At 60.4% G+C, this 12,738-nt stretch overlaps 1 protein-coding gene across 2 annotated transcripts in view; it reads right to left on the reverse strand.

Annotated features, from left to right (window-relative positions):
- C2CD2L (C2CD2 like) overlaps positions 1-12,738 on the reverse strand; it is a 20,678-nt gene continuing 7,940 nt past the window's right edge. For both annotated transcript variants that reach the window (XM_053270085.1, XM_053270084.1), the window contains exons 2-14: positions 12,561-12,656; positions 11,273-11,392; positions 10,633-10,743; positions 9,638-9,754; positions 9,272-9,389; positions 8,604-8,727; positions 7,439-7,515; positions 7,095-7,222; positions 5,587-5,749; positions 5,373-5,474; positions 4,671-4,804; positions 4,249-4,522; positions 1-4,035 (exon numbers count right to left, since the gene is read on the reverse strand). In XM_053270085.1, coding sequence (XP_053126060.1) covers positions 3,812-4,035; positions 4,249-4,522; positions 4,671-4,804; positions 5,373-5,474; positions 5,587-5,749; positions 7,095-7,222; positions 7,439-7,515; positions 8,604-8,727; positions 9,272-9,389; positions 9,638-9,754; positions 10,633-10,743; positions 11,273-11,392; positions 12,561-12,563 — 1,695 coding nt within the window. In that variant the 5' untranslated portion in view covers positions 12,564-12,656 and the 3' untranslated portion in view covers positions 1-3,811. The remainder of the gene's footprint in view (positions 4,036-4,248; positions 4,523-4,670; positions 4,805-5,372; positions 5,475-5,586; positions 5,750-7,094; positions 7,223-7,438; positions 7,516-8,603; positions 8,728-9,271; positions 9,390-9,637; positions 9,755-10,632; positions 10,744-11,272; positions 11,393-12,560; positions 12,657-12,738) is intronic.

Genomic DNA, 12,738 nt, shown 5'->3' on the forward strand with positions numbered 1-12,738 from the left:
TTCTGTAGTTCCCATTTAGTTTAATAAGTTAAAGTCCAGGCCATCACACAGCAGTAGAATTCTTCCAACATATACAAAGGTGCAGAGTTTCACAATCATCTTTAAATAATTATTGTACTCTAGTCCTGTAAATATCTACACAGTTCCTATTTCATTTTATCTAAACAATCTGGGGCTTACAGTGATCCACCCACAGAGAAGGCCTCGGGTACAGAAGAGCCCATGAGCAGGGGGGTCGGCTCAGGCTCCAGTGAGCGTTTGGTCCAGCACCTGTACAAGTGAACAAAGGAGGCACAGCCTAAGGGACAGCTACAGAGCTGAGGACTCCGTCGGGGGTGTGGGTGGAAGGGGGCTGTACAGCTCATCTTCCAGGAAGGCTGCCACCGCCACAGAACCCACTGCTCTGATCTCCATAAATGCCGCCCATGTGACTGAAGCAGTGAGAGCCAGAGGAGCTGCTCCATCCGGCTTCAGACCCTGAGCTACTTGCCAGTTAGTTAAGGGCCTGCTCTCCCTCCAGCAGCAGAAGTGACAAAGCATCGGCTAGTACCCAGGCAGTGAGGAAGCGGCAATGCAAACCTTCACGGGACCATGGTGAAGTGCAACACCTGATTGGCAGAGGATTCGCACCCTCTGCAAACCAGGAGGAGTGAAGAGTTTCCCCCACAAATGACACCTTTTCGGCCTGGTGCCAAGGAAATAAGGAACAAGCCCTTCCCCACCATGGAGTCAGACGGGGGAGATGCACCAGAGTCTTAAAACAGGTGCTCGGCCCATCAGGCATGCACCTCCAAACCTCTGAAATCACCACATCAAGTGCTGTTTGCCAAGAGAGCCACAAAGCACATTTCCTATGAAAGAAAATACATTTCAAGCACAATCCCTAGGCGGGAGCTTGTCTCAGTCAACCAGTGGCCCCAGTCAGGTGATGGGGCATCCTTGGTTTGATCACACCAGAGCAGTGGAAAGGCTCCTTCCCGCACCAGCTGCTGGCTGTATTGTGCAAAAATGAAGCTACCCCGTTGCATTCACACTTGTGCCACGGTCAGCCCATGCATCCTCCTGGAGAGTCAATCACTGGCCAGCAGAATCCTTCATTTTACCCTTTGTAAAGAGTCTCTCTAATTTCCTCAAACTACAGGCTGGTCATTTTTTAAAAATGGAATTGTATTTCCTATGCTGGCCAGCTAGTGGCCTTTGAAAGGCTATTCGAGAGCGCTCATGGCTACGATGCCCTGAATCCATCTTCGAAGTAGCAGCAGCAGCCGCCAGGGTGGCTACATCCTCACTCCGAAAAGATGGCAAGATGTGTCTGTCAGTACCAGTTTTAAGTCAGAGGGCCATTACTGTACAGGAGACCTGTGAAGAGCAGCAAGCAGAATGCTCAGGCTGCTTCCGTGTCAGCCTCGAAGTCTGCAGTGGCTCAGTGTTCATCAAGAGGCTCCGCTGCCTCTGCTTTCTGGGGCTCCGTTTGCTCCTCTCTCTCCTAATCTGTGCTGCCTGCAGGCCGGCCATTAACCACACAGCTCTACCTGACGAGTGGCCAGCCTACAGGCAGTGCAAGTTGAGGGAGAGTGGAGAGGAGCAAGGGAAGCAGAGGCAGCGGTGCCTCCTTTGCCACTGCCCCCCACCCCCGACTCTCTTCCACCGCAGCCCTAGAGAGTTTTGCCAAGGGCAGTGCACGGCTGTTCCCACCTCACGCCAATCCACTGCTCAGGCACACCAGCAGAGTGTTTACACACAGAACAATGCACACCAACCAAAGCAGCAAGCAAGTCTTGCAGAAACCAGAGTGCAAAAAGTAAGAGTGATTGTACGAGTGATTTTTCAAGATCATGATTCTGTGCCACTTGCCCTACGGACATCCCACTTTGCAAAGCAACCATGACTGAACACAGCACAGAATGCAGGCACCCCTAATCCAGCTACCTTTACCTGCAAATCTGGGTGTGGGGGTTTTTAAAGCCCATGATGAGTGAACTAACAAATAAGTGCAGTGTTCAGACTGGACTAATTCAAACGAGAGGACTGCAGCACAGGCGGCCTTCACAGTGCAGGCGTGCTGGTAGCCGGTGCTGCCACTCCCACCGCGGATGGGGACAAGCGGGGGCCAGGCATCCTAGCCTGCTGGCTACCCTATTGGCACAGGGCATCCTGAGGCAGAGACACCTGTCCTTTCCCTTGATGAAAGAGCAGGACATGCTCTGGGCCAGAGAGAAGCCCCTTCGTTGCCCTCTTTCCTCCCAGAGACCTCCCTGGACTCCAGACTAGTTCAAATGGCCCAGTCAGGTGCAAGGGAGGCAGTGGGGGAGGTCTCTCCCCCCCACCTCTTCACATCATGCAGGTGTAAATGCAGACAGAAACTCCCGGGACAGCCCTCCCCCTTCTGGGTTTCACTGCTCAGACTGAAGGGGAATCCAAGTTGCAGCTTCCCCACACTGAAGGGTGCAGAACTCGGCTGGTCCGCCTTGGCGCAAGCCAACGGGGAGTTCCCCAAAACGAAGGATGGGTGCAGCCGAAGACAACAAGCAGGAGAGCACACAGGCTGGCCCATCCTCAGAGTGCCAAGTCTCGCTTGCCAAGCGGGGGGGGGGGACACCCCTCTCTTCCAGGGAGCAGTTGGGCCCACAGAGACCAGCGGGCCAAAGGGGAAACAAGCACAGGCCCTGGAGGCTGAGCAGACACCGCGGCCTGGAGAGGGGCAGGGGCAGTGCTCACACCAGCCTGCTGTGCTGCCTCCTCCTTGCCGCAGACACACCCCGCCAGCCTCCGTGGGTCTTGGACGTGCCCAGCGGCCACTCCCTCCGACGCAAGGACACGGTTGTGTCTCAAGCCGAGGGTCTCCTGCAAGTGTTCAAAACCTGAGTACTGACTTCTTGGGCGACCCCAGAGTTTTGTTTCCTTACCCTAAGAGCCCCCCCCCTCCCCACCTGCAGGGAGGGACCAGCCCAGCCTAAGCAGGCCTGCCCCCCCCCCAGCATCACACACACGGGCCATCTGGCTCACCAGCAGGGGCCGGCAGACAGACTGCCCCACTCCTTCAGGTAGACAAGGCCTCGTCCAGCGCTCTGCTGCGCAAGTCAAGAATGCCCCCTCCTCAAGGAGAGTGGGGAGCCTGTCTACACAGCACCTGTCCTCCTGCACCCTGACGCAGGGCAGATCAGCAGAGAGCCTCCCCTTCAAGTGGAGCCCAGTCTGTGAGGGAAGAGGAGAAATGCAGGAAGGGCCACTTCTTGAGAGAGAGAGAGGGAGGGAGAGCCCTCTGGCAGTGCCGCTTCCCATCTTCAGCAGACAAGACCGAGTGCCTCTGCTGCAGCCACCTCATCAGGCCCCGTAGAAGAGGACGCCACGGAGTGCCCACGGATGCTGGCATGCTGGGAAACTGCTATAGGGCTGGCGGAGGCCGGGGTTGCCCCCCCCCCGAACCCCAGCCAGTAGAGGGGGCAGGGTGGGCTGGTGTGAAGCCCTCCTCAAGGCTTCTCCTCCCTGCACACCCAGGGTTCCAAATTCAAGCACGTGGGGCCTGCATCCTTGCCCCCCTCCCCAAGATGCAGCACACAGAGCAGTGGCAAACAGGCCCACTGGGGCCACGGTCTCTCCCTCCGGGAGGCTGCAGCACCCACAGCAGCCTCGCAGCAAGAGCTCCAGCGATCAACAGCAACCACCCAGGCTGGTCCTGGAGGGCTGCCCCCCTTCTGCACAGGAGGGGGGAGGAACTGGGGCTGCGATGTGGAGACGGAGCGGGGAAGCATCGGCCGGGGGGCGCGCGGGGGGGGGCTGCTGCTGGAGAACGCCTCTCAGCAGAGGGGCTTCAGTGATCGTCCATGGCCAGCGTGCTGCCGTTGGCCTTTGGTTTCGACTTGGACTTGAAGGAGAAGCGCTTGATGAGGCGCCGGGAGAAGCTGCCCGACTTCTTCCTGGCGGCTGAGCTAGAGCTGGCCTGGGGCAAGTCGTCGTGCGACTGGCTGAGGCCGGCCTCCTTCTGCTTGTTCTTCCTGCGGAAGAGGAGTTTAGTGCCGCTCCGAAGGAAGTTCACTGGAGCAGCGGGGAGGGAGAAAGAGAGAGACACGCACACACACATCAGGGGGGTCCTGCTGCCCCATGGGGATGATGGGAGTTGTAGTTCAGCCCCATCGGGAGTCCCACAGGTCGAGTACTTCTGCTCTCCTGGACACAGCAACACAAAGCCATGCCTGAAGAGCCCCAGAGGCCGGGTCTAGCCGGGTGCCCCCTTCTGCGCAGCCTCACCTTTGTGATCTTTCAGGCTCCTGGTCTCCAGAGCTCCCGTTGAACCCGTTTCAGACTCCGCATCCTCCACCGAGGGCCTCTCGGAGATGTCCGAGTGCGTCGTCTCGTCCAGCTCCTGACTGGCCCTTTGGGCAGAGTAGGTGGCCTCCGTGGCCTCCGCGAGGCTCTGTGTGTACTCCGACATGCCGGCCAGGAAGGAGTCGTCCTGGAGCGTGGCCTCCAGCGAGGCGGCATAGCCAAGGGAGAGGGCCATTTCATCCTGGGCAATGGGCACCTGAGGAGGCAGCCGGGAGGACAATTCAGCCGAAGGCCCAGAGGGCCAAGCGATGCTCCCTCCACTCCCTGGGCAGCCGATGCCTCTTCCTGGCCCCTCAGTCGGCCCGAGAAAACGGCCAGCTCCAAGCGGATGAGCAGCCAGTTACCTTGGAAATGCCCGAGATGATCAGCGTGCTGCGCTTCGTTGGGGTCTTCTTCGCAGGCTTGTTGGTCAGGTCTGTCAGCTGCCGGATGGCCGTCTCCGCTACGGGGTCCAAGCCGTTGGAGACACGACTGCTCCCTGCAGAAGGGAGACACCTCCGGCCATCACGTGCACCCGGGAAGCGGGAGCGGGGGGGGGGGGGGGCGTGACACTCTGCACAGGCTGGGACTGCCTGCGACTCAGCCGCCTGGGTCACTACGTCCGGGGGTGGGGCTGCTGACAAGTAGGGGCCCAAGGCTGGCCTGCCAGAGCCCCCCGCCCGGAGAGACCAGGGGTGGAACTGCGGACCCCCTCCCTCAAAGCAAGTGCTTTGCCCCCGAGCGGCAGCCTCTCTGGCTGGTGCAGGAGAAGCCTTCCTACTCTGGCAGGCAGCTGCTGGCTTTCTTGCTCTCCAGCTCCGCTCTGAGCAGCTGCTAGCTGGCGGAAGGAGGGAAGGGGAGAGAGGGGGCTCTGTGGAGGAATGCCTCCACTTGACTGGGCCCGGGGGGCTCTCAGAGCACCCACCGCCCTTGCAGGAGGTGGAGCAGCACAGGGTCAGCGGGGCCAGCGGCCACCAGGGGCTACTCCTCGCCCAGCTGCCAGTGCCGCCCCCCCCCCCCGGCGGTCCTTGCCGGGACAAAGCCTCCCCTCCCCAAGACTGACTTACTGCTGCTGCTGGGAGACGCACTGCCAGGGCAGCCATTCTCTGGGAGCATGGTGGTCACCTTCTCCGTCACTTCCACCTTCGACGGAGACCTCGAGGGCGAATCTAGACTCCAGAAGGGAGAGGCACAAGGGGGGGGGTGGAGAAGCAGCTCACACCGCGCCCTGGAGAGAGGGGCTCAGCAAGGTCCCTGGCCAGCACCCAAACCCAGCCTCACCAAGCTTGCAGTCCATCTTGGGCCTGGACTGGATGGTGGTGACGGTGGTGACGACGGTCCCGTCGGGCATGATGGTGCGGTCCATCTCGATCCTCTTGGTGGGGGTGATGCTGGTGCGCAGCGAAGATGCGGGCTGGAGCTCAGGCAGCTCCTGGTACAGCAGCTGCCAAGGCATCAGACAAGATCAGCACCCGCCTCCCGCAGGCAACGTCTTGCCCCCGGGGAACCAGCACCCGCGCTCCTGCCTGCTCTGTGGCCTGTCGGCTGGCCCTATTTGCCCAGCCACGACCGAGGTGACGGCTGCCAGGCCAGCCTTCCTGCTAACCTCTGGGACTCAGAAGACGGGGCCCTTCCAGAAACCGGGATGGGGGGGCACAACAGTGAGGCAGGGAGCCACCTTCTAGCCCCCACAGCTGCCAAGGGATTCTGGAGTGCACACCAGTCATTCGGGTTAGTGGCTCTGGCACAGGGGAGCATGCCCTCAACACTTGCCTGTGGGCTTCCTAGAGGCATGAAGGTGGTTCTTATATTCTTATAGGGGTGCTAAGGGGACATTATAAACTATCTGCAAAGATGTGAAGGGCTGTCATGTAGAAGAGGGAGTGGACTTGTTCTCTGTGCTCCTGAACCAGTGGCTTGAAAATGGCAAGGAAGCACATTTAGACTAGATACTTATTATATTTGGACACCACCCCAAACGTCCGTCTCTGGGCCGTTTACAGCAGCATAAGGCAAATTAAAACAGAAATTAACACCATGTAAAACCACAAGTCTAGTTAAAAAGCTTGGGTGAATAAATGTGTCTTTAGAGACTTTTTAATCATCACAATCATCTTTGTTGACCGCCCCATAACAAATTGTTCTCCGACAACACTTTCTAAAATGGTCAGAGATGGGGAGGCTCTTATTTCAGCAGGTAGCCCATTCCAGAGTCTCGAGGCGGCAACAGAGAAGGCCTGTAGCCACTGGGCAAGCTGGTGGCAACTGCAGACGCACCTCTCCGGGTGATCTCAATGGGTGAGGGGGCTCATAGTGAAGATGCTATTCTCTTAAATAGCTTGAGGGTATTATATCATAAGAAGAAGAAATATATCAGGAATAATATTCCTCTTATATGAGGAGGGTTTTTCCAAGCGTGAAAGCTGTTGGACAGTGAAACCGTCCGTCTCATGAAGCGGTGAGCTCTTTTTCTCACTAGTGGTGTTCTCCAAACAGTGGCTGGGCAGCCATCTCTCAGCGGTTTCCTGCGCTAAGCAGGGTGTGGGGACTTGAAGACGGCCAAGATCCCTGCCAACCCTAAAACTGTGAGGGTGGCTTTCAAGCTAACTTCTCTCCACACCTCCACTGTTTTTCTGGTGTCCTCCGTTCTCCCCACCCCCCCGAAACCGCACATTTGAATACTAAGCCTTTAATTCTACTTCAAAGTCAAAGGGAAGCAGCACGGCACACTTCTCCACGGGCACGGATGCAGGTGATCCAGCCCGCGTGGTTTGGCCTTTGCTCCTCACCTCCACAGCGACGGCAGCTGAAGGGGGCAGCTTCTTGCCAGCCGCAGGATTCAGCAAGTAGAGCTGCTGGCCCCGTGGCTCTTTGGAGGGCGAGGCGAGTGGGACGGTGGCCGTCCCCAAGAGCACATCTGCAGGAGAGGAGCCGCCGTCAGACCAAGAGCCGCTCTGCCCCACACCCGCCCCGTTCCCTCCCACAAGTGGGGGTCAGCGAGCGAAGCCACGGGGAGGCCGGAAGAACCTGCCAGACCCAGCACCCGCAAGCAAAGGCAAGGGACTGGCCCCTCCGCTCCTGAGCTCAAGCCCACCGAGAGCAGCCCCCTCCACTGCTCGAGGACACCACTTACCCTCCCCGGTGGTGGTGGTGGTGGTGCTGCTCCCAAGGACGCTCAGCTTCAGCTCCCGGCTCTGCGGACCAAGCTCCCTGCCCAGGCACAAAGCAAGAAGAGGGGTTGCTCCAAGTGCTCTCCCCTTGGGGACTCCCCACCACCACCACCACCAGCACACCCCCAAGGCAGGCACTCCTCCTTGCCCTCCCGGCAAAGGAAGGGCCGGCCTGCAGGCTCATCCACATGGGGGGTGGGGGGGAGGGACCTGAAGCAGAAAGTCCTGTGCAGGGGGGCAGGGTGCTTGGAGGAGGAGGAGAAGGCGAAGGAGAGAAGACTCTCCGGACTGAGCCAGAGAAGCAGGGCAGAGCCCGCGGCATCATCTTTTCCCAGCCCACAAAGATCAGTCTCACAGGAACGTACATAGGAGAGGAGGAAGCTGCCGTCTGCCTCCTTGGCCATGAACCCTCCCGCCTAAGGAGATCCAGTTACAGCTTCCACCAGCAACTTGGGACGGGGCCTTCTCTGGGGCCACCCCAGGGATCTGGGATGTGCTCCCTGTCCCAATCAGAGCTTCCTCATCTCGGGCTGCTTTTTAAAAGACCCTCAAGATCCACCCGTTCTCTCGGGCTTTTAGTTCAAATTGGTTTTGAACTCCTTTAGTTGTTCTTACTCTGTAAAACTGTTTTAACCCCCCCCCCCCCGTTTTTACATTTGTTGCATGTTTGAATTATGTACACTGCCTAGGGATTCATGTATCAGGCAGCAGATATTTATTAAAAATTTATTGTATATCGCCTCCTCCAGAGACTACGTGGTGAACAACAATAGCAGCAGCAATAAAAAAATATTTATGGTAGATAAATACCAACTCCGACTCTTGGCCCAGCTAGCTCAGCGCTGCCTACAGCAGCTCTCCCAGGATTCAGGCCGGGGGTTTTCCCCAGCCCAAGGACGGCCCCTGGCATCCAAGGCAGACGCTCGCCCGCGAAGGCAAACCGTTCATAGCACTCACATGCAGTAACCCACCCAAGTGCAAACCAAGGCAGGCCCTGCTTAGCCGAGCCCCGAGCCCCGCCCTCCTCCCCATTCCCCATGGACGGGAGCCAATCAGGGGTGCTGCTGCCGTCTCCAGCAGCCCCTGGGCCACGGCCCCCCCCCGCTTGCATCAAGAGGAGCCCCTTACAGAACGAGTCGATCGGCCCATTCCACTTCGGCCGCAGGGCTGGAGCTGCTGCCTGGCGCCAGCTTTGTCCGCTTCTGCTGTCGAGGGCTGTCCAGCTCTACCATGCAGCACAGCTGCCTGCTTCCTAGGAGGGAGGCACAGAGCAGGAGGGAGGGGTCAGCCGGGACCAGGGACCAGCCCCTGGACTGGCGTTCTCACTCACTTCTCTAGCCTGCATCCTGTCCTTGTCATATTGATCACCACAACAGCCCTGCAAGGCAGGGCAGCCACATTCCCATTTGACAGGCAGGAGACTGAGGGGAAGAATCCACCCCCCCCCCCGGCTACCCAGAGCAGGGGTGCGGCAGCCCTGTCTTCCCAGCCCAGAGCCAGCCCCCCGCCCTTGGATCCACGTACACCAGGGGGCTTCTTTGGAGGCCCCCACCACAGCGATCCCTTGGGGGTCTGCTGCTTTGAAGAGCCCCCCAGAGTTGAAAGAGGGAGGCAGCCAGGATCCGGCGGAGGGAGCAGGGCTCTGCCGCCTGCAGACCCCCAGGCACGCTCCGTCCTGCAGCCCTTCCCGACCCACAGCGGTAGCCCCGCTTGCAAAGAGCAGGAGGCCGTCTGCAGGCCAGGCCGCCCAGCACCCCACCCCGGGCTGGTCAGCGGCCAGGAAGCCCCCGCCGCACCTTGAGTTTCCTCGCAGCCCAGATGGACGGCTCGCAGGTGGTGCAGGAGCAGCCTGGGCACCCCGGCGACGGCTGCGCTGGATGCGGAGCCCTGGGAGAGCTGCTTGTTGCAGGAGGTCTGCGGACGACAGGGTGGGAGGAAGAGAGGAGCCGGAGCCACCCGGACCCAGGCAGGCTGCTCGGGGCTCACGGGAGGGGAAGGCCTGGAAGCCAGAGGCGGCCAGCCAGGCTAGGCTACCCAGGCGCGTGTGTGTGTGTGTGTGTGTGTGTGTGTGTGTGTGTGTGTGTGTGTGTGTGTGTGTGGCCCCCCGCCCCCCTGCGCTCAATCCTGCAGTTTTGCGCAGCCCCACCCCACGCCGCCCTTACCATATGGCCCCCCGCTGCGCTGGCCTTCAGGTTAACCATCATGGCAGGCTGAGTGCTGATGACAGAGTCCTCAACCAGGTCCTGGATGGTGGTCAGGTCCACTTTCCCATCGTTCTCCTGGAGAGAGGAGCAGAATGGAGGAAAGTCAAGCCAAGCCAAGCGGGGAGGGAGAAGGCTTACTGCCCAAGCCGTTTTCAAGGCAGCTGCTGCTGCCGCTGCCACCAGGAGGTCTCCAGCCTCCAGGAAGGAAGGGAGCAGCAGGCCAGGGACTCTGCTACTCTGCTGCTTCCCAGCATTCCTACAGCCAGCGTCGGGGAGCAGCCCCAGGCGGTGTTGATGGCAGCTCCCACAATCCCCAGCCAAAGGCCGTTGCAGCTGAGCATGCTGGGAGTTGCAGTCAACAACATCTGGGCATCCCTGATGCAGGGAGGGAACACTGCCTAGCACCAGCCGTACGCCTGGCGCTGGGCAGTACCCCACTCGCAGCTGGGCTGCCAAGGCAGGTCTTTTCCCAGGTGCTCTCTCTTGCAGGATGAGCCGGGCAGCCTGGGAATGCCTTCGGCTCAAGTCCCGGGACACCTGGCAGCACTTTCCCAGCCGGGCATCATGTGTCTCATACGGTGGAGCAGGAAAAGCAGCCTTTCCTGCTGCAAGGGCCCCATCTTTGCACCCAGCGCTGAGCCAGACACAGCAGCCCACGCTGATTTGCACCCTGGACAAGGGCGAGCAGGATGGGGCACCGCCTGCTGGAAGGCAGGGAAGTGCCCCAGCGTGGAATGCATCTACAATGGAGCATCTCGCAGGTCCAGGAGGGCCTCCTCACCAAAGCCCTGGCAGCCAGGCAGCCTGCACACAGCGGGAGGCCACTGAGCCTCCTGGCCCGGGCGGCAGGGAGAAGCAGCGTCCGGATGGGCAGTGTCCTCTGGCTCCCCCTCCCCACAAGGGCTCCCCCGCCCCGCCTCCCACCCCCCAGCCCGCTCCGGCCATTTGCTCACGTCACGTAGCTGGAGCCTTGGAACCACCGTGAGGCGCAAGTCGGGTCTGTCTTTGAATGCCCAGGAGACCAGCAGGCCTTCCTCCTGGATCTCCTCCAGATGGATCTCCAGCTGGCCAGGCAGAGAGAAGAGGCAAGTGGTCACTGGGCATGGCGAGCTGCCAGGCGGCTGCTTCTTGGCAAGTGGGCTGCACAGCCAAAGGGACGGCACGAGGCCTCTCTGTCCCCGAGGAGGGACACAGGCCCAGCAGCAGCAGCAGCAGCAGCAGCACAAGGGAGAGAGCCCAGCCACAGCCACTGGAGGGAGGCGGCAGCGGGCTGTACGCAGGAGCAGTTGCTGCTAGAGCCCTCTGCTCGACGGAGAGGGAGCCTCCCTCTCCAAAGGTGCCTCTGGCCCAGCTGGCAGGAACCCTCGGGTTGGAAGCCCGCCTCTTTGGTGACAACCCCACGACATAACCAAATGACATTCAAATCAGAGGCAGACAAACACGGAGCCCAACCCAGGCCTCTCGGGAAACTGCCCAAGTACAGCCATCGGCAGCCCCCACCCCCACCCCCGATCCACGAAGAACTCCCCTGCAGGGGACGCAGAGGAAGGCCGAGGGGGGGGGGCAGGAGGGAGCCAGCCCGGCGTCCACTACCTGGGCCCGCAGTACCGCCAAGGTGACGTGGTAGGTGTCCATGGAAACCGCGGCTGGAGACTGCTGGGTGACGGAGATGGGGAACTGCACCGCTTCGGCTGACAGGTGGCAGCGCAACATCTGGAAGGAGAGGCGGGAAGGGCAGAGGAGGAGGAACGGCAGGGAAGAAAGTTGGCAGAAGGCTCCCGGCCCCATCCCTGGCACCAATGGCCCTCCAGGGATGAACGGCAGAGGAGGCATTCCTTCCCCAGGACCAAGCCCTGCATTGCAGTGGCCACCCTCTATAATCGACCTGTTTGACTTGAAGCGCCACAGGATGCTGTTGTGCCTGCTGTGGGCGAACCCGGCTGCAACCCCTCCAGAAAGCCAGGCCCGATCCTGCCCTTCTCTTCCCGCCAGGGCCAACAAGCCTGCGTGCCCCTCGTTTTCTGCCTGGATTCTGCTCTGGGGTCTTCTCGCCGCTACTGCTGCTAGGACTGAACATTCACGGAGACCCAGCACAGCCAGCTCTGCCAGGGTTAGGCAGCAGGGCTTCGATCGGCAGGCTGGGCGCCTGCTGGCTCCCACTTTGCGCATCCCTCTCGCCTCGGCTTCTCTCTGCTCTCCTGCCTGCTCTCCGATCACTTCCAGCTGCCAGGGCCTTCTCCTGGTTGACTCCTGGCCATTCTCCCACATGTGGCAAGGCGTAAATGGGCCCACCCTCTGCCAGGCTCAGCCTTGGAACCTCTTGTCAGTTGTCAGACCAGAGGAAAACGTGAACCGGTGGTGCATCTGGGCATACACAGAGTGCACTCCCATCACTCAGCCTTGCACAGCAGGGATTCCGGGGAAGGCTCTCTGCGGACCTTTTCCAAAACGTCCCTTCGGGCTTCTCTGTCACAACCCGGCTTTCTATGCCCTTTCACTGAATTTTCACGGGAGCCTTTGGGCAGGAGCACCCTAACACTGAGGGGATCGGGAGGCTGCCGTGGCTGTTCTGCTGGCTTCTTTTCCACACCCGAACCCAATACTTGCAGGAAGCCCAAGTGCAGAGAAGCAGTCTGAGCCACTGTGCTTGCCGGGGGCCGCCAGGGAAAGAGCCAAGGGCATCCCGAGGGTGGAGCCGAAGCACCGAACGGACCCCCGAGGGCCGCCTGCATTCCAGGGGCCTTTCCCAGGCAGCTCGCCTCTCCGCCCTCCAGCAAAGCCCAGCCCACACCTGCCCACCCGCTCTGGCTGCTGCCTCCTGAGTCCGTGCCACGGAACACGGCGGCCACGCAGGGCCTGGGATGCTGCGGCGGCAGCTCACCATGCTGCAGTCCGACTGGTCCGTGCAGGTCACGTCGCTGATGTCCACAGCTGGCCGGAGCTGAGGACTCTCCTCAAAGACGATCTGGACGGAGCTCTGGGGGAAGAGGAGGCGCGTCAGGACGAGGGCTGCCCAGCCCAGCGCCAGCAGGGCCCCTTGGCCAGGGCAGAGCAGGCCA

Source organism: Hemicordylus capensis, chromosome 8, assembly GCF_027244095.1.
Source record: "Hemicordylus capensis ecotype Gifberg chromosome 8, rHemCap1.1.pri, whole genome shotgun sequence".
Lineage (NCBI taxonomy): Eukaryota > Metazoa > Chordata > Lepidosauria > Squamata > Cordylidae > Hemicordylus > Hemicordylus capensis.